This window comes from Bos grunniens, chromosome 20 (assembly GCF_055505025.1).
Source record: "Bos grunniens cultivar Pamir isolate PY7600 chromosome 20, Bosgru_T2T1.0, whole genome shotgun sequence".
Classification (NCBI taxonomy): Eukaryota; Metazoa; Chordata; class Mammalia; order Artiodactyla; family Bovidae; genus Bos; species Bos grunniens.
The window spans coordinates 65,152,924-65,173,113 of record NC_141184.1 but is presented as its reverse complement, the minus strand read 5'-3'; the positions used below and the strand labels follow the sequence as shown (position 1 = coordinate 65,173,113).

Sequence of the window (20,190 nt, the reverse complement as noted above, 5' to 3'; positions counted from 1 at the left end):
TTCAGAATAGATTAACATATGTTGTTTTGCAAATATTCTGAACTTTAGTATTGGAAATGAAGAGGGAATATATTTGGGAAATAAAATCAAAAGGACTGGCAGCTTCCTAACTAAGGGTAGTGAATGTTTCTGTCTTAAGAAACAGAAGGGAGAAGATTAGAAAGGATAACGAGTTTTGACGTGACTTCTTCCATAACAGGTACCCGATGGAATTTAACCTTATCTGTTTGGTTGCTTGGTGCCCACCCCCCTTATCTCATATGCTTCTGTGCATTTTTCTCATTGCTTTGAGAGTGTACCTGATGCATGGTGAATATTTAGTATATGTTTTTTAAACTACAGATGCTAACTTTCCATGATCATAGAAGAGGACTTGCTTCTATATATTTCTGGTTGAAAAATCAGAATATACAGATAAACCAAAAAATTATACTGTCAGTGAGAAATTACCAACTTAACATGTAGATGCTTACCTTTCTGTACTTAATTCTGTTTTTTTAAAACATAAAAATGCTTTTTTGCTTGGTGTATTTTTGTAATTTCAATATGTCTTTTTCTGCAGTATCTTCACATCTTTCTTGAAGAGTTAAAGGATGCTGAAAAAATAAGGGACTTGAGATCCATGTTTCTCATGTTTAGTTTGAGTTTTCATTTTCTGAATTATGCATTGACTTTTTGATAGCTAAAAGTATTGTTTGTACTTTTTAACAGTAGTACATTTTTACTTAATATACTGCATTTACATTATGTATGTCTTATATGTAATACATAAGCTTAGTTTTGCAATTCTGTTATTTCTTTTTCAGAGAATAAGTTTAGAGGGCCAAGATGTCCAATTTAAGGATATTTGCAGTGAATCAGAAGAAAATATCCAGCTTGCACTACTTTAATGTAAGGTTTTTTTGTAAAGTTAAATGTACTTTGACAACCTCAGTTACTTGACTTCCCTGAAGGTCTAGTGTATTTCATATACTAGTTTAAAAATTTTTTATTTCTTATACTAGTATATCAGCAATTTCTTAACGGGGAGTATGGAAGAATCTGTAGCCAACAAGAAGCATGCCTTATCATTAGTCTATAAATTAATTTTGCTACTTTAAAATTACCTGTGCAGCATATTGAGACTATATTCCATTTTGAGGTCATTAGTGGCCCAAGGAGTTACACAGATTTTCTTCAGTGTTTCCATTTCTGATGCTTTCAGAATGTACACCTTTTGATAGATGATACCGTCTTACCCTGGTCATTATGAAGTAGAAATTTAATTAGTTGAGTCTCTTCTCTATTCTTAATCTATTTTCTTATAATGATAGTGTTTTGTTGCCAGCAACTTGGTAACTAAGTAGAAATAACACAGAAATCACAGGTATGCATTCCTTGACATCATGAAAGGCAGATTGTGACAGCCCAAAATCATTACATATACTAACTGCAACAATGCCAGATATATTGACAGCCATTAAATCTAGTGGTCTAGGGATAAATTGATGGAGAACATTCAACCTCTATGTGGGAACATTACAAGAAGATACTTGGGAGCTTTTAAAAATGTTAGTTTTTTCCCCCTCCCTTCCCTGTTTCCTGAATGTATTTTAAAAGCTTTCTAGCTGTCAGAGTCACCTGGAGAGCTTGGTATTTTTTTTTTTTTTTTGCTTTATTTAATTTTAATTGAAGGCTAATTGCTTTATAATATTGTGTGGTTTCTGCCGTATGTGAGTGTGAATCAGCCATAGGTATACATATGTCCTCTCTCTCGCACCTCCCTCCCACCATCCCACCCCTCTAGGTTGTTACAGAGCCCACTTTGAATTCCCTGAGTCATACAGCAAATTCCCATTGGCTATCTGTTTTACGTATGGTAGTGTTTATGTTTCCATGTTATTTTCTCCATTTGTCCCACCCTCCCCTTCCTACTCCCACACGTGTCCATGAGTCTGTTCTCTGTGTCTGCATCTCCATTGCTGCCCTGCGAATAGGTTCATCAGTACTGTCTTTCTAGATTCCGTATACATGCATTAATATACAATATTTGTTTTTCTTTTTCTGACTTCACTTTGTATAATAGACTCTAGGTTCATCCACATCATTAGAACTGATTCAGATGTGTTCCTTTTATGACTGAGTGATATTCCATTGTATATATGTACCACAGCTTTTTTATCCATTCATCTGTTGATGGATATCTAGGTTGCTTCCATGTCCTAGTTATTGGGCTGACAAGCCTCAGAATGGAAGAAAATAATAGTAAATGAAACAACTGACAAAGGATTAGTTTCCAAAATATACAAGCAGCTCATACAACGTAATACCAGAAAAACAAACAACCCAGTCAGAAAGTGGTAAAAAAAAAAAACCTAAACAGACATTTCTCCAAAGAAGACATACAGATGGCTAATAAACACATGAAAAGATGCTCAAGGTCACTCATTTTTAAAGAAATGCAAATCAAAACTACAATGAGATATCACCTCACACTGGCCAGAATGGCCATCATCAATAAGTCTACCAGCAAAAATTGCTGGAGAGAGTGTGGAGAAAAGGGAACCCTCTTGCAATGTTGGTGGGAATGTAATTAGATACAGCCACTGTGGAAGACAGTATGGAGATTCCTTAAAAAACTAGGAATAAAACTGCCATATGACCCAGCAATCTCAGTACTAGGCAAAACCAGTACTGAGAAAACCAGAATTGAAAGAGATACCTGTACCCCAATGTTCATTGAAGCACTATTTACAATAGCTAGGACATGGAAGCAACCTAGATGTCTGTCTACAGATGAATGGCGGGCTTGTTAAGATGCATTATTTGACCTTACCTGTAGAGTTTGATTCTCTTGAGTGGAATGGGTCCCAAGAATTTATCTTTCAAGTAAGATCCCTGTGATGTTAATGCTGCAGATCTAGAAGAGCCATCATCTAAGGTCAGTTCAGTATTAACTTTAGCCTTATTTTTTTCTTGTATAATTTTGTGTTGTCACTTTTTAAAAGAGTTGGAGTTAATAAACTGGGACTACTATATGAAGATTCAAAGCATAGTCATGGTGTTAAAGCTATAGTAAAAAGTTATGCCAAAATAAAATTAACGTTTCTTTTTCTCCTCACCAGAATATGTGTTCCTCTAAAATAAGAGCAAGTCTAAAAAGATTAAAGCTACATGTGCTTCTTGGAAGAAATTACAGTTCCCTACCAGGTACAGATGTTAGATTCTTCTCATCTTTCTTAAACTGCTTGCTTTCTCCTTTTCTCTGTCTCTCTCTCTCTCATTTGCAAGCATCTCCCTTATTGGGAATCACCAACCATTTTTAAAACAGTGGCTCTCTCTTACTTCTTGGCTATTTCTTTGAGATTATTAGGAACTGAAGCATTCTGGTAGATGCTCAGAGGTAGTATCAGTCGACTTACACTTCTCGTGTGCTGTCCATCCTCATGAGCTGAGCAGTGGGAAGGGTGGGTGGCTTGAGTAGCTGGCTCAGAGGTGTAGCAGGTGGTTCAGCACACTGCATCTGCAGTGCCACGTGTGCGGATGCATCCAGCTGCAGGCTGTAATACTGTGGCATGCATGTATTGAAAAAAATCCTCAGATAAGTGGACCTACACACTTCAAACCTCTGTTGATCAAGGTTCACCTGTAACTTCATTCTGTAGCAGTTCGCACTACCATCTTTGTCATGTGAGAATACTGGAGCAAAAATACCAATTGGCTGTGTAACTTGTAAAGACATGTGAATTTAATGGCCTGCCTTATTGGTGAGTAAGGAGTTTCTGTGTTTTGCCCATGCAAATTTATCCATAGCAGTACAGATTATCATCCAGTCTTCAGACTGCCATCAGGTTTTCAAAATGTAATAGACGTCTTCATAATTTATTATAGAAGTTTGGGAGAACTGGTTTAAATACCAGAAAGGTGTAGATTGAATTTATAAATGTAACTGCATTGTTTCTTTAGTATTAATAGAGTAAATGGTAAGTGTGGAGTAAGTCATCATGACTTTTTTATTCCAGAAATACTATTTGGCCTTCTATAAATATTAGATTATTATAGCTTTCCTATTCAGTGACACCTCCTAGGCTGTCTTTAAAGGTATCATGTCCTTGGAATTGCTGAGGCATGGTAGGTTCCAAGTTGTACAAAAACCGTTGTCAGATGATATGAGTATCACTTTTTGCTCTTCAAGCCTCGACTGTGTCAGTTTATAGGAGTGTGTGGTGGTTTTTGTTTTTGGTTTTAAGTTATTTATTTGGCTGTGCTGGATCTTAGTCATGGCATGCGATCTCTTGGTTGTGGCATGTGAAATCCAGTTCCCTGACTAGGGGTTGAACCTGGGCCCCCTACACTAGGAGTGCAGAGTCCCAGCCACTGGACCACCAGCAAAGTCCTTGTACATTTTTTGTTGTTGTTGTTGTTTTGGTTCAAGATCAACCTTTCTTAGAGAGTGCAAGAAAATAAATTTTAGGTAAATGAGTGTTACATTTAGTTTGAATTTTACTTTAATTGGTATTATACTATTTGCTTAAAATTCTTTTAATTTCTTTAATTTATAAATTAAGGACTTTTTCTTTAACAGTTCAATTTTAACACTCTTTCCATTAGGTTTAATAGGAAATGATATCAAGTCCCTTCATTCCATCATCAATCCTCCTATTGCTAAGTAAGTCTCATCATTGATACTGTCTTTTCCATAGGCTGCCATGAAATATTACAGGTGTCTCTCACACGCTTAATTCAGCATTTAGTGAGTGCTCTAATTTTTATAACTTCCTGCCCTACCTAATTAACTATAAATAGATGTTGGTTTGTCTCTTAAAAAGCTGTTGTCTCAATTCAATGCTAGAAGTTTTTAATGTAGCAGCAGTACACTTTTCATAGAAATAAATATAAGATATTCACAGAATTGTAGTTAGCTCTTTAGCTGTTTTGTCAGAATACTGTGAGAGTGATATATTACCCATTTTTCTAATTTTTACACTTTTATATAAAATGTTGAAATACTAACCAGTTTTTAAAATTGCACAGCATAGATATTTTGGTTTTACAGTTTCAGTAATGTCCACCTTATAATACATGTCTTTTTTTTTTCTTCCCTTTTAAACAGAATTCGTAATATTGGAATTATGGCTCATATTGATGCAGGAAAAACTACCACCACAGAAAGAATTTTATATTATTCTGGATACACAAGATCACTGGGAGGTTAGATTGGATTTCTCCTCTCTCTCCCCGCCCCCATTAGAAAAAACATCATTGGGTAATATTTTGATGAAGAAGTCAGCCCAAAGATGTTGAGTGTGGCATGGCGGCAGTACTGTCTAAGCCACAGCGTAAAGTTAAGGTGGTTACAGTACTCACCAAAGGGTCTTTGTAGCTTCAGGTAAACATTCGGAATCGTGTCTTGGGCTGCAGTTGGCACTGGTCTACTCAGAAGTCTCTGGGGTAGGAACATAGCTTACGAGCAGAGCAGCAGTGGGTGTTTCTCCCTGCAGAAGTTCTTACAGCAGTCTGCAGAGCTCTGTGGAAACTGTCTTCTTTGGCTACCCAAAAGTGATAGCTTAGGTGTAAGGCAACAAGATTCACAGGAGCCACTCTAGCTTGGAAAGCTCATGCCTTGGAGGAGTATCTCTTGTTACAGCTCTGTGGGCCACCGTCCAGGTTTCTCACAAAGGACATGCCATACCCCACTCAGGGAAGCCTAGAGCTGCGTTTCTTCATCAGATATTTATAATTCATTGTTAGTCCTTCCCAAGTCAGGTGTAGTTTACCAGTCAGAAATTATTTTTTCCATAAGTATGTTGCCTAGCAGTGCATTTGGCATACTTGTTTTCTGGGCTGTAGGAGAAAAGACCTGGAAAGTTAACCAGAGGTCAAATTCTCATGCAGAACAAGAAAGGATTTTGTTAATCTTTAACCCCCAGTAATAGTATTATTTACCTAAGTTTGAATTTACTTTTTTTATTATACTATGTCAAAAACTGTCATTCTTTTTTTTCTACCTTGCCCCTTATCTCTGGTGAAACAGTTTTTTTCTTTTTCTTTTTTCACACGGAGGGCATCGTGTCCTTTTAACTTTTTTTTTTGGTTGCACTGAGTCTTCATTGCTGCTTGCAGGCTTTGTCTGGTTGCGGTGAGCAGGGGCTACTCTTTGTTGTGGTGCATAAGCTGCTCATGGAGGTGGCTTCTGTTGTGGAGCGCAAGCTCTAGACTCATGGGCTTCAGTAGGTGCATCACACGGGCTGCGTGGGCACTGCATCAGCTAAGTAGTTTTGGTGTATGGCCTTTAGTTGCCCGTTGCCTGTGGAATCTTCCTGAACCAGAGATTGAACCTGTGTTTCCTGCATAGGAAGGTAGATTCTTATGCACTGTACCACCAGAGGAGTCCACCAAAGTGATTTTGAAATGTGCTCCATTGAGAACAATTTCTCTAGGTCTTTGGAATTGGCTGAGACTTTTATAAAGGATAAAACCATTCAAGATGAGAATCTTCATGATGATAGGTTCCTATCATAATGATAAACACATGAATTTCTCATGGAATTTTTTGCCGTGTAAATGGGAAAATGGGGCTTCCAGGTGGCTCAGTGGTAAAAAATTCACCTGCCAATGCAGGAGACTCGGGCTTGATCCCTGGGTTGGGAAGATCCCCTGGAGAAGGAAATGGCAACCCACTCCAGTATTCTTGCCTGGAAAATCCATGGTCAGAGGAGCCTGGCCGACTACAGTCCATGGGATTGCAAAAGAGTCTTTTGCCCAACTTGCGAAAGAGTTAGCTGATTCACTTTGCTGTACAATAGAAACTAACAACGTTGGAAAGCAACTATATTCCAGTAAAAATTTAAAAAATATTGTAGAGAAGTAATAAGGTTGGAATTAAAATTTGGTTTGTCTGTGTTCTTTTATGACATTACTCTGCCTCCTGTCAAGGGATCAGGTGTGAGGAACATCAGATAAAGATGGGATAATGAAAGTTAAACTAGGAAAAAAATGAAAGAAGTATATGATTCAGTAAAATTAAAATATGTAAAGAGTTTAATCTTCGTTATTACAGAAAAAAATATTTTTATGGAATAGTTCAGTCGCTCAGTCATGTCTGACTCTTTGTGACCCCATGAATTGCAGCACGCCAGGCCTCCCCGTCCATCACCAACTCCCAGAGTTCACTCAAACTCATGTCCATAGAGTTGGTGATGCCATCCAGCCATCTCATCCTCTGTCGTCCCCTTCTTCTCCTGCCCCCAATCCCTCCTAGCATCAGGGTCTTTTCCAATGAGTCAACTCTTCACATGAGGTGGCATATTGGAGTTTCACCTTTAGCATCAGTCCTTCCAATGAACACCCAGGACTGATCTCCTTTAGAATGGACTGGTTGGATCTCCTTGCAGTCCAAGGGACTCTCAAGAGTCTTCTCCAACACTGCAGTTCAAAAGCATCAATTCTTTGGCACTCAGCTTCCTTCACAGTCCAACTCTCACATCCATACATGACCACTGGGAAAACCATAGCCTTGACTATACAGACCTTTATTGGCAAAGTAATGTCTCTGCTTTTTAATATGCTATCTAGGTTGGTCATAACTTTCCTTCCAAGCAGTAAGCGTCTTTTAATTTCATGGCTGCAATCACCATCTGCAGTGATTTTGGAGCCCCCCAAAATAAAGTCTGACACTGTTTCTACTGTTTCCCCATCTATTTGCCATGAAGTGATGGGACCAGATGCCATGATCTTAGTTTTATGAATGTTGGGTTTTAAGTCAACTTTTTCACTCTCCTCTTTCACTTTCATCAAGAGGCTTTTTAGTTCCTCTTCACTTTCTGCCATAAGGGTGGTGTCATCTGCATATCTGAGGTTATTGATATTTCTCCCGGCAATATTGATTCCAGTTTGTGTTTCTTCCAGCCCAGCGTTTCTCATGATGTACTCTGCATATAAGTTAAATAAGCAGGGTGACAATATACAGCCTTGACGAACTCCTTTTCCTATTTGGAACCAGTCTGTTGTTCCATGTCCAGTTCTAACTGTTGCTTCCTGACCTGCATACAGATTTCTCAAGAGGCAGGTCAGGTGGTCTGGTATTCCCATCTCGTTTAGAATTTTCCACAGTTTATTGTGATCCACACAGTCAAAGGCTTTGGCATAGTCAATAAAGCAGAAATAGATGTTTTTCTGGACCTCTCCTGCTTTTTTGATGATCCAGCAGATGTTGGCAATTTGATCTCTGGTTCCTCTGTCTTTTCTAAAACCAGCTTGAACATCTGGAAGTTCATGGTTCATGTATTGCTGAAGCCTGGCTTGGAGAATTTTGATCATTACTTTACTAGTGTATGAGATGAGTGCAATTGTGTGGTAGTTTGAGCATTCTTAGGCATTGCCTTTCTTTGGGATTGGAATGAAAACTGACCTTTTCCAATCCTGTGGCCACTGCTGTATTTTCTCATCTGCTAAAAAAACTTTTTCTAGAATGATGCTTAATTTAGAAAAGGATTAAGGGAATTAAATATTAAATAATTTATTTTATGAACAGTTTTCCTTAGAGCATATTAAACTATGTCAGGTAGAAATCAAAGGCCTATAAAATATACTTGCTTTTAAGCCTAACTATGTCATTTCTTTTCCTGGCTAGATGTTGATGATGGAGACACAGTGACAGATTTCATGGCTCAAGAGCGAGAACGAGGCATAACTATTCAGTCAGCTGCTGTCACATTTGATTGGAAGGGGTATAGAATCAATCTTATTGATACACCAGGTATAGTGCTGTTTCAGCAGTGCAGAGGTGCTACATTATTTTGAGATTTTTTTATTTGTGTGTGTGTTTACTCATGGTAAAAAACATGTAAAATCCACCATCTTAATAATTTTTAAGTGTACCATTCAGTAGAGTAAGATTGTTCACATTATTGTGAAATAGATCTCCAGAACTTTTTCATTTTTTTGAACTGAAACTCTGTACCTTTAAACAGCTTCTCTTTGTCCCTTTGACCTCTGGTAACCACCATTCTACTTTCTAGGTCTATAAGACTGACTACCTTAGATACTGCTTATAATAGAATTGTACACTATTTGTCCTTTTGTGACAGGCTTATTTCACTTAGCAAAACTTTTTAGGGTTCATCTGTATTGTAGCCTGTGACAGTACTTCCTTCCTTTTGAAGGGTATTCCATTGCCCATAAGGAAGACATTATGGGATACATACAAAATTTTGTGTATATACAGAAATATATGGTGAATATTTGAATACAAAAAACTGATGAATATTTGGGTTGCTTCCCCCTCTTGGTTATTGTGAATAGTGCCCCTCTGAACATGGAGGTGTAAATATCTCTTTGAAATTATCCTTTCAGTTCTTTTGTGTGTATACCCAAAAGTGGGATTGCTGGATCATGTGGTGGTGGTTGTGGTTGTGGTGTTATATTTTGGGTGTTATATTTCTCATCTTTTTCTTAGGTCATGTGGATTTTACCTTGGAGGTTGAGCGCTGCCTGAGAGTGTTAGATGGTGCAGTGGCCGTGTTTGATGCCTCTGCTGGTGTAGAGGTAAAAAATATTGCCAAAGTAAAGGTAGAAAGTATTATTTTTTTAAAAAAGTAGAATGCATCAGATTGATTTAACTATAACCCTTTATTTGGTAAGCTGAGATTGATATTATTATAGCCCTTTATTTCATAAGCCCAAATTGGTGGTATTATAACCCTTTTTTGGTAAGCTCATATAAGTCCAATTATGATGAAAAGAATTTGGAATAATTTGGAATTTAATATTGAGATGTGATCTCATGTACTTCAGAGTAAAAGGAAAGTAAAATTTACTTTTCTGTAGGAAATAATGAAAGTTGGTTTTGAGAAGAGCTGGATTCTTACTTTCAAGCTAACAAATTAGTCTGCCATAGCTTTATGGATTCTGGCAGAAGACATAAGATTCCTGAGTCAAGGATGAAAGGCCGTATTAGTCACCAAAATAGCAATATCCAGAGTATCAACATTTCCTTGTGCTGATTCGTCAAGCCCTAATTCCCTTAGGGTGACAAAAGAGAGGTCCAGTGACAGCTGCATGCAGTGGGACCCTGTGCTTAATGCAGGTATTTTATAATGGGCATTAGACATGCCTGCTCTGTGCTCTGAACGGATACATTATCTTCCAGGGTTGTAAGCCTACCTACCTTTTCTCTGGAAGGAGACACTAGCTGCTGTCTCTAAACTGTTCACTATACAAAATCTAAAAAGATAGTCTGGAACAAAGGCAGTCAGTGCCTCCCCTGATAAAACATGCAGAAATATGAGCAACACATGAAGGATTTTCTCCTAAAACTTAATGTAAATCTCTTTGAATAAATCCTGAAAATGATAGTAATAATCCTTAAATTATTGCTCCTGGGGTCTGTTATGTTTTCTTTAGCTGTTATTTTGTTTGTTTTGTAATCTCAAGATTGGCTTTACCTTGAATATAGAACCATGTTAGTTCTTCTTATCTTAAGATTATTAAAAGTGGTATCTTAATTAAGGGATCAAAATCAGCGTACCCGAAAATGGGACAAATCGACACCATGGGCCTCCTGATGTGAGGCACTAAGAAGGGTATTGTTTTCTGGTAAAAATGTTTGACTCATAGTGTGAGAAAACAGACTAACAAATCTAAATTGAAAGACGTTCTTCAAAACAGCGGGCCAAGGCTTTTCAGAAATTGAGAGGAAAAATATAAGGAAAAAACATAAGGAAAATGAATGATTGGGGTTGGGGGGAGCTGGGAAACTGTTCTAGATTATAGAATTCTAAAGAGACAAGAAGACTAAATGTAACATATCCTTGTCAGTGGAATCCTGAATCGAAAAGGTTACAAAGGACGTCTTTGGGAAAATCAGAAATTTGAGTATGAAGTACATATATTAAAGTATTGTATCAGGGGACTTCCCTGGTGGTCCAGTGGTTGAGACTCTGCCATTCCAATGCAGGGAGCATGGGTTCTATCCCTGGTGAAAACTAAGATCCCCCATGCCACAGGTGCAGCCAGAAAATTTTTTTAAATGTCAACTTAAATTTCTCTGAATGTGGTCTTTGTAACTGATTATGTAGGAGAATGTCCTTATCCTTAGGAAATGCATGCTGAAGTATTTAGGATTGAAATGTCATGGCACCTGCAATGTGATCTCATGGCTCAGCTCCCATCCACTCACAGATACACACATGGTTTTAGTTTGGGTGCCAAGATGGGATTAGATGTAGAAGAGATTTATTGGGGGGAATAAAAAAGGAGAAAGAGAAGTGGCAGAGGGTGTTCAGACCACAGGACAGGCTTACACCTGTGAAGGAGAGGGGTAGGAAGGGGGATTCGGGAGGAAGAGTCTCAGGCTATAGCACAGTTACAAAAGAGTTTGACTATACCCTGGGGAGTCTTCAAGACAAAGTCACCTATTAGAGGAACCCATGTCTTGTGGGAATAGACCTACATTATTACTCTGCTGAACTCGGTCATTAGCTGGGAACCGCTAGGCCCCAAGAAGGGGGCCCTTGGAAGAACATGGTGTTGATCTAGAAGGCTAACAGTTGGGACCATCAGTTAATTGTGCTGTACATGGTAGTTTCATGTGGCACATTTTCACACCCACCACACACATAATGTGTACAGAGACATGTGTTTATATATAGAGAGAAAAAAGGCAAGTGTAACAAAATGTTAATATTTGGTAAATCTAGGTGAATGAAGAGTACATCGATATTTATTGTACTGTTCTTTCCCCTTTTTTATAGATTTGAAGTGTTTCAAATGAAAAGTTGGAGGGGAAATAAAACAGTTATTGTCTGTCCACCTGAGGACCCCTGACAGACAGTGATATTTGCTTGATATAAAGCCTGGCACTGAGGTCTGAGGTTGATTATACACTATTATTTGTATTTCTTTGAGTCACTTCATTTCCTAGTGGTTGCATCCTTCCTATCATTATAATTCTTTACAGGCATTTGACACTTAATCATTCAGATAGATTACATTATTTACAAGATTGAAATATGCTTAGTAGGAAGTTTCTGAATTTGTGATGCAGGAGGCTATTTGCTAAAATAGTAGATGAGCTTTTAGCTGGCAGGTGGAGTGATGAGAGTTTTATTTCTTAATATGTTTTGTTTCTTGGGAAATTTATAATGTATATTCCCCCCTCCAACTCACATAAAAATTAGTGGGGCCACCAGGTAACAATTCTTAGAGAAGACACAGGAAACAGAAAACAAAATGATTCATTGGACCTCATCAAAATTACATGTTTGAAACTTAAAAAGAAAAAAAACTGTGGCGGATTCATTTTGATATTTGGCAAAACTAATACAATTATGTAAAGTTTAAAAATAAAATTTAAAAAAAAAAAAAAGAAAAAAAAACAAAAGCAAGCCTTAGACTGTGAAAAAGATGTATAATGCTAGATAAAATACTATAAGAATGCTAAACTTCCAGAGTGCAATAACATCTGATTATGTAGAGAGTATTATTGTCTTGAAAGTATGTACTGAAATTTTCACAGTAGATGTGTATGACCAAGGACTTGTATCTAGAAGAACTGCATGTCAGTAATAACCCAATAAAACCTAACAACCCAGTTAAAAAAAAAAAAAAGACAAAGGACTTGAATCAAGGATGCTTCACCAAAGAAGCAGGTGAATGGCCAATGAGCACATGAAAAGATGCTCAGTTTCATTGGTCATTAGGGAAATGCAGATTAAAATTACAATGACCATTTCATACCCACAAGAATAGCTAAAATTAAAAAGAATGATGGCAAATCTTGGTTGAGGATATGTAGTAATTGGAACTCTTACACGTTGTTGGTGGGACTGTAGAATACTGTACCCATAGTGAAAGACTATTTGGCAGTTTCTTGTAAAATTAAGTATACACTTGTCCTTATTGTTGTTCAGTCACCCAGTCGTGTCCAACTCTTTGTGATCCTGTGGACTGTTGTAGCATGCCAGGCTTCATACAGAGGAATTTAGCAGTAAAAATTAACCAGTATATGCAACAATGGGAATGAGTGTCAAAAACATTATATTGGGTGAAAGATGCTGTGCTGTTTATATGAGGTTCAATAACAGGCAGAATGAATCTTGGGACATAAAAGTCTCTAATGTTCTATGTGTTCTATCTCTTCATTGGGGTAGTAGTTACAGAAGTATACACATTTATCAAAATTCATTGAACTGTACTCTTAAAATCTGTATACAGTTGACCCTCAAACAGCATGGGTTTGAACTTCATGGGTCTGCTTACAAGTGGATTTTTTCCACTAAATAGGTGCTTCAGACTCCATAAGCCATTGTTGGTTGAATTTGCAGATGCAGAACTGCAGATAAGGAAGGCCAACTGTAAAGTTATAAGTGGACTTTTGACTTTGCAGAGATTTGCACCCTAATCCCTGTATTGTTCAGGGGATAGCTGTATTTTATTGTATATTAAGTTTTACCTAATAAAACAAATGACAAACTGGTTTCTATTTTAACAATGTCAGCACATTAGGTTTTTAAAAGTCTAGACTCTACACTGCTGCTGCTAAGTTGCTTCAGTCGTGTCCAACTCTGTGCGACCCTATAGACGGCAGCCCACCAGGCTCCCCTGTCCCTGGGATTCTCCAGGCAAGAACACTGGAGTGGGTTGCCATTTCCTTCTCCAATGCAGGAAAGTAAAAAGTGAAAGTGAAGTCGCTCAGTCGTGTCCAACTCTTAGCGACCCCATGGACTACAGCCCACCAGGCTCCTCTGTCCCTGGGATTTTCCAGGCAAGAGTACTGGAGTGGGGTGCCATTGCCTTCTCCACTAGGCAAACTGTTTATATTTAACACGTACAGAAAGTAGAATTAAAAGAAGCCAAATAAAAAAGCATATGAGAATTGTGACTTAGAAATACAGGTGTTGGCTTCCTTTCCCCTCCTTAAATTTTCTTCAGTTTACATGAGTATTCAAACATTCACAGTAAAAATACTTGATTTTTGTCATAGTAGCATTTTATAGTACATTCCTGTTTATTCTTTTCACATTACAACTGTCTGAATTAATTAAGGCAAAAGTCCATATGGCACAGATCAGAAAACTGATGAGTTCAGTATTATATGATGTTACCAAGTGTGATTGTTACCAAGTAAGGTGAAGCCTAAGAAGCTCTTGTGATTCTTGGTTAAGTCCTCTTTCTGTGACTCCCAGTACTTCTCGGTTGTTCATTTCCTGTGTCTTGCACCCTGGTTCACCCAAAGTGTTCTCGATGGAAGCATAATCTTCGGTCATCCTAGATCATTTTCTTAGCTGTTTTAACCTGACAGCGTTACTGTGGGTCCAGAGGCATATGTGCAGTAGTACTAGCTGTGCTAGAGTAGGGCTCCGTTCCGTTACAGTGCAGGCTGAGGTTTGCTTATTTCATGTATAGTAACAGTTGTTTTGTCAAATATGTGTTTTTTTCCTTATCTTTGCTTTAGGCACAAACTCTTACAGTATGGAGGCAAGCTGATAAGCACAAGGTACCTCGAATCTGTTTTTTAAACAAGATGGACAAAATTGGAGCAAGGTATTTAAAATGTGTTTCTTTGGCTTATCAAAGTGAGAATATTTAATGCACTACAACTTTAATTTAGAAACAGATATTCCCTATAAAGTATAATCTATTTCATGGTATCCCAATTCAATCTATGGTATCTATTCCATGGTATCCCAATTCAATCCATGATACCTATTCCGTGGTATCCCAATTCAATCCCATTTAAAAAAAATTCAAAGCAGCTAATAGATAAAGTAACAATGTGGGATTAATAGAGAGCTGATAGATGATGAAGTGCTCTGATTCTAAGGAAGAGAGGCTTTATCCTATTTTTTAGGCTCCTGCAGAGTGATGTTTTCTGATTCCACTGGCTCTATTTACAGTTGTATGGCTGAGTCCTTGTATTGCTGAATGGTGCTCCTGTCATTGCTAACGGTAGAGGGTAGAGAATTGTTTCCTATAGTTGCCTCAGTGAGTGATGTTCTTCCTTGTCCCCTGATTTTCTTTAGCTACTGGGTAAAATGCTCTCAATGAAAAGAAACTAGGAAGGAGAACATCGGTGTTTTGAGACCCGCATATAGGGCAAACCAGTTAGTGCTGAGATGTAGTGGTAATTCTGCAGACTTAGAGTGGTGATCCTAAATGGATACATTATTCTGAGAACAGAACTCAGACAGTCAAGAATGTATGAAGGATTTGGAGAAAATGTGAAAGGGCAAGAATTAAGAATTCTGATGATTTTGGGGAAATGTGAAAGGGAGCAGTCCTGATCTGTGGTGCGAGAGTGACAGAAACCATAAACCGTGTCTCTTCTAATACCACACAGGTATGCTTTGTGTTTCTGTCACTCTGTATAGTAATTCTAAGGCTGCTGGTTTAAAGGACTTGCGTCTTGATGAGTAAAAGCACAGCAACCTTCAAAATGTGCTAGACTAAAGTTCTGACCATTTGCTGTTTGGAGTTCTTGAGATTGATAGAAGTACTGCCTGTACTGACTGACAGAACCTGTAATGATGGGAGGGGGATGCCTGGATACTAGGTTGCTGCCCAAAGACATTGGGACCAGAATGATCTGCATGTGTGTATGAATCAGCCCTCATGCCAAAGATGGCATGTGTTTTATAGGTAGTCAGCCCTAGTGTTAGCACAGAAATGAACAGTATAGCATATGATATGAAGAATGCCTGAGATAAAAGCATAGAAAAATCAAGCTGGCTCTTGGAAGAAAGTGGGTAGTCATGTGTGATAACAAATGTATTGATACTTGTTAGAAGAAAGAATCTTTGACTTGTAATCATAAATCTTGCATTTGAATCTTAACTCCAATTTATTCTGTGTGACTTTGATGAATTCATTTAATCTTAACCTCAAACTTAGTTAAATGAAGCTCACAATAATAAAATGCCCTAAATACACGTGTGGCAGAATTATGATAGATTCTTAATCACTTTTATCTGAAAAGTGAAAGTGTTAGTCACTCGGTCATGTCCGACTATGTAATCCCATGGATTGTAGCCTGCCAGGCTCCTCTGTCCATGGAATTCTCCAGGCAAGAGTACTGGAGTGGGTTGCCATTCCCTTCTCCAGGGACTATTAATCTGAAATTAACATTAAAAGATTAGACAAGATGTCCTGTGGAAAAATGTTAAATGGTGAACATTAGGAGCAATTTAGGGTTATAATTTTAGAGAACATTCTTAAATCCTATTTTAAGAATCTTAACATTTTTAATTTTTTTACAGTTTTAACTATGCAGTTGAAAGCATCAGAGAGAAGTTGAAGGCAAAACCTTTGCTTTTACAGGTTGGTTGGTTAATATTTGGTTTAATTAATATGAACAGATCCTTCTTAGTTTCCTTATCAGTTTATTGTGGTATTATTATATACATTTTTGAAGCTATCTCAAATCCTTTTGGAAGAAGTTAGGATATAAGTAAAAATAGATTTCGATTATGATGATGATAAGAGACATTTGGGAGTGAGTGGGGGAAGTTTTATCACCAGTATAGTTTTAATTGAGTTCTAATGATCATTTAGTAAAATGTTTGTCTGTCTCTGACTTACAGTTACCAGTTGGTGAAGGCAAAGCTTTCAAAGGAGTGGTGGATGTAGTACGTACAGAAAAACTTCTTTGGAATCCCAATTCAGATGATGGGAAAGACTTTGAGAGAAAACCCCTCTTGGAAATGAGTGATCCTAAATTGCTGAAAGAAGCAACAGAAGCAAGGAATGCCTTAATTGAACAAGTAAATACTTTGAGTTTAAAATTGCTTAAATATTTAGAAACTTTAAAAAATGTTTACTGTGACATTTCATCTAAATTTACATATAGAATATATAAAGTATAATACTGTGAACACCAGTATAATCACCACCCAGCTTAAGAAGTAGAATATTAGCAATATTCTTGTGTCTCTGTGTGCTACTTCCTGTTCTCTCTCCCTTCTGCTAATCATCTACCCCCTCCCACCACCTTGATTGCAGTATTTATCTTTCATTTGCTTTACTTTATAGTTTACCATAGATATATACCTCATTTTCCATGTTTTTGAATTTTACTTAAATGAAATGGGGCTTCCCTTATGGCTCAGCTGGTATAGAATCCGCCTGCAATTCAGGAGACCTGGGTTTGATCCCTGGGTTGGGAAGATCTCCTGGAGAAGGTAAAGGCTACCCATGCCAGTATTCTAGCCTGGAGAATTCCATGGACTGTATAATCCATGGGGTCGCAAAGAATCAGACACAACTGAGTGACTTTTACGTAAATGAAATGATACTGTTTGTATTTTATTACATTTTGCAACATGTTGGAGATTCATTCATGAGTGATGTGTGGTTACGCTTCATTCCTTTTCAGTCTTCTATAGTGTTCCAGTGTAATATTATCCTACAGTTTATTGTCTGTTCTCCTGTGAATGGACTTGAGGTTGTTTCCTCTTTTTTTGTTGTTATGAGCAGTGTTTCTGTGAACATCTTGGTATGTATCTCTTTGTACACATTGCAAGAATTTGCTAAATATAGGAGTGGAATTGCTAGGTCAAAGAGTATCATCTTTTTTACATTAGCAGATGTCCTATATAGTATTTCCATTTTATAGGTGAGGAAAGCTTAGAGTGCTTTAATAAGTTGTCATATAGCTAATGAGCAGCAGAACGGGAATCTGAACCCAGACTGTCCTAGTTAGAGCTAGAGCTCTTACCTGTTTTGCTATACTCTCTAATTTGAGGTGGAGGGGGCATAAAAAGAACACAAGTGGAATCAATAATTAGATACATAACTGGTTCCCCTCTGAGGTGTTTTGACTTGTACCAAAGAGCTCTCAGGGTTTCCCTGGTGGCTCAGACGGTAAAGAATCCGCCTGCAATGCGGGAGACCTGGGTTTGAACCTTGCCTGGAGAATCCCCATGGAGAAGCCTGGCAGACTACAGTTCATGGAGTTGCAAAGAGTCAGACACAGCTGAGCGACTAAGCGCATGCATGCGTGCACACACATACCTCTACCTATCAGTACACACACACACACACTCACCCCTCTACCTATCAGTACACACACACACACTCACCCCTCTGCCTTTCAGTACACACATATACTCACCCCTCTACCTATCAGTACACACACATGCACACACCCTTCTACCTATCAGTACACACATACACCTCTACCTATCACTACACACACACACACACACACGCACTCCTCTACCTATCAGTACACACACATAAACACACACACACACACACCCCTCTACCTATCAGTACACACACACACCCCTCTACCTATCAGTACACATACACACACACACACCCCTCTACCTATCAGTACACACACGCACCCCTCTACCTATCAGTACACACACACATACACCCCTCTAACCTATCAGTACACACACACACATACACACCTCTACCTATCAGTACACACACATACACGCACCCCTCTACCTATCAGTACACACACACACACTCACCCGTCTACTTATCAGTACACACACACACTCACCCCTCTACCTATCAGTACACACACACACACGCACACACACACCCCTCTACCTATCAGTAAACCTAAGAAGGATTTTGTAATATAGTTGAGGAGCCGAATTACACTTGCATGTATATCTCTCAGTGTTCCAGAACATGGTAGTATATAATGAAAATAAGGAAAATTTGAGATGACTATCAGTAGATAGTAATAAAGTATTCATTACAAGGAATACATAGATATGTATAGAATTAGAGAATAACAGCATATCACACCAGCTAGGATAGCTACGATCAAAAAAAAAGTTGGCAAGAATGGGGAGAAATTGTAACCCTTGTGCACTGTTTGGGGAATGAAAATGATACAACTACTATGGAAAACAGTATTGTGGTTCCTCAGAAAATTGAAAATAGAATTACCATATGTGTTAGCAATTCCACTTCTGGATATATGTCCAAACAAATTGAAAGCAAGCTCTCGAGCTATTTGTACATCCTTCTTCTTGGCAGCATTTTTCACACAGCCAAAAAGTGGGAGCAATCCAAGTATTCTTCAGCAGATGAGTGGATAAAATGTACTATATATACAGTGCAATATTATTCAGCCTTAATAAGGAAATTCTGACATATGCTACAACATAGATGAACTTTGAGGCCATTATGCTAATTGAAATAAGCCAATCACAAAAAGACAAATACTGTAGAATATCACTTACATGAAGTATCTAGAGTCTTCAGCATTATAGAGACAGGAAGTAGAATGATAATTAACCAGGAGCTGGGGGGAAGGGAGAATGAGAAAGAGTTTGTTTCATGGATATAGAGTTTTGGTTTTGTGACATGAAAATGTTCTGGAGATTAGTTTTATGACCGTGTGGGAATATACTTAACACTATTCACTTAGAGATGGTTAAGATGGTAATTTTATGTTTGTTATATTTTACCACAGATAAAAAGTTTTAAATTAGAGAATAAGATTAGTGCAACTAGAATCAACTTCATGTGTTCCAAAGGTGAACAGCAATGAAAAGAATATTATATACTTACATATGTTCTGGAAGCATAGTTTGAATTGGTTATTTAAATTTCACAGTAGCCTCATGGGATAAGTCCTAGTATTATCTCCATGGGTAACCAAGAGAAAGAGGTGACATAACTTTTTTCTTTTCTTTTTTTAAATTTGTGTTTGCCGGCACTGAGTCTTCACTGTTGCATGCAGGCTTTCTCTAGTTGGGTGAGCAGGGGGCCACTCTTGCAGTGCGGAGGCTTCTCATTGAAACTCTTTTGTTAATTTTATTATCAGCTGAATTCTCCTGTCACATAGGCAAATGATTAGGAAACAAATATGAATGAGGTTATTTATGTTTTTATTATTGAAATGATACTGTGACCCTCTCAACTTAAATTTATTCCCTCAGTGAAGAATTATAAACAAGATGTATTCTTTTATTTAGAAGATACGATGAACATTTAAAATATCAGAGGATTGTGGTATGTTATTTCCCCGACCAGGGATCAAACCTACGCCCCCTGAATTGTAATAACAGAGTTCTTACCACTGAACTGCCAGGGACGTCCCCTCCAGATCTTTTTTAAACAGCAGTCCATTGTATATATTGTCTTTGGCTATCAATCATCAATTTTCTCTTATTTCTCTTGAGTACTCTGAGTAGGTAGTACTGTATTGAGGTGCTTTATCAAAAGGCTCTGCTTCCCATG

At 37.8% G+C, this 20,190-nt stretch overlaps 1 protein-coding gene across 7 annotated transcripts in view; it reads left to right on the top strand.

Annotated features, from left to right (window-relative positions):
* The window catches only part of GFM2 (GTP dependent ribosome recycling factor mitochondrial 2), a 51,633-nt gene that overhangs the window by 6,290 nt on the left and 25,153 nt on the right, over positions 1-20,190 (top strand). Inside the window, exons 2-12 of one of the 7 annotated variants that reach the window (XM_086361085.1) lie at positions 807-891; positions 2,822-2,920; positions 3,105-3,189; positions 3,645-3,746; positions 4,591-4,648; positions 5,093-5,190; positions 8,612-8,737; positions 9,437-9,525; positions 14,435-14,523; positions 16,236-16,296; positions 16,560-16,739. In XM_086361085.1, coding sequence (XP_086217211.1) covers positions 3,731-3,746; positions 4,591-4,648; positions 5,093-5,190; positions 8,612-8,737; positions 9,437-9,525; positions 14,435-14,523; positions 16,236-16,296; positions 16,560-16,739 — 717 coding nt within the window. In that variant the 5' untranslated portion in view covers positions 807-891; positions 2,822-2,920; positions 3,105-3,189; positions 3,645-3,730. Of the gene's footprint in view, positions 1-806; positions 892-2,821; positions 2,921-3,104; positions 3,190-3,644; positions 3,747-4,590; positions 4,649-5,092; positions 5,191-8,611; positions 8,738-9,436; positions 9,526-11,727; positions 11,846-14,434; positions 14,524-16,235; positions 16,297-16,559; positions 16,740-20,190 lie in introns of those variants that run through there. The other 6 variants (XM_086361084.1, XM_086361083.1, XM_086361081.1 and 3 more) reach the window with 6 other exon arrangements.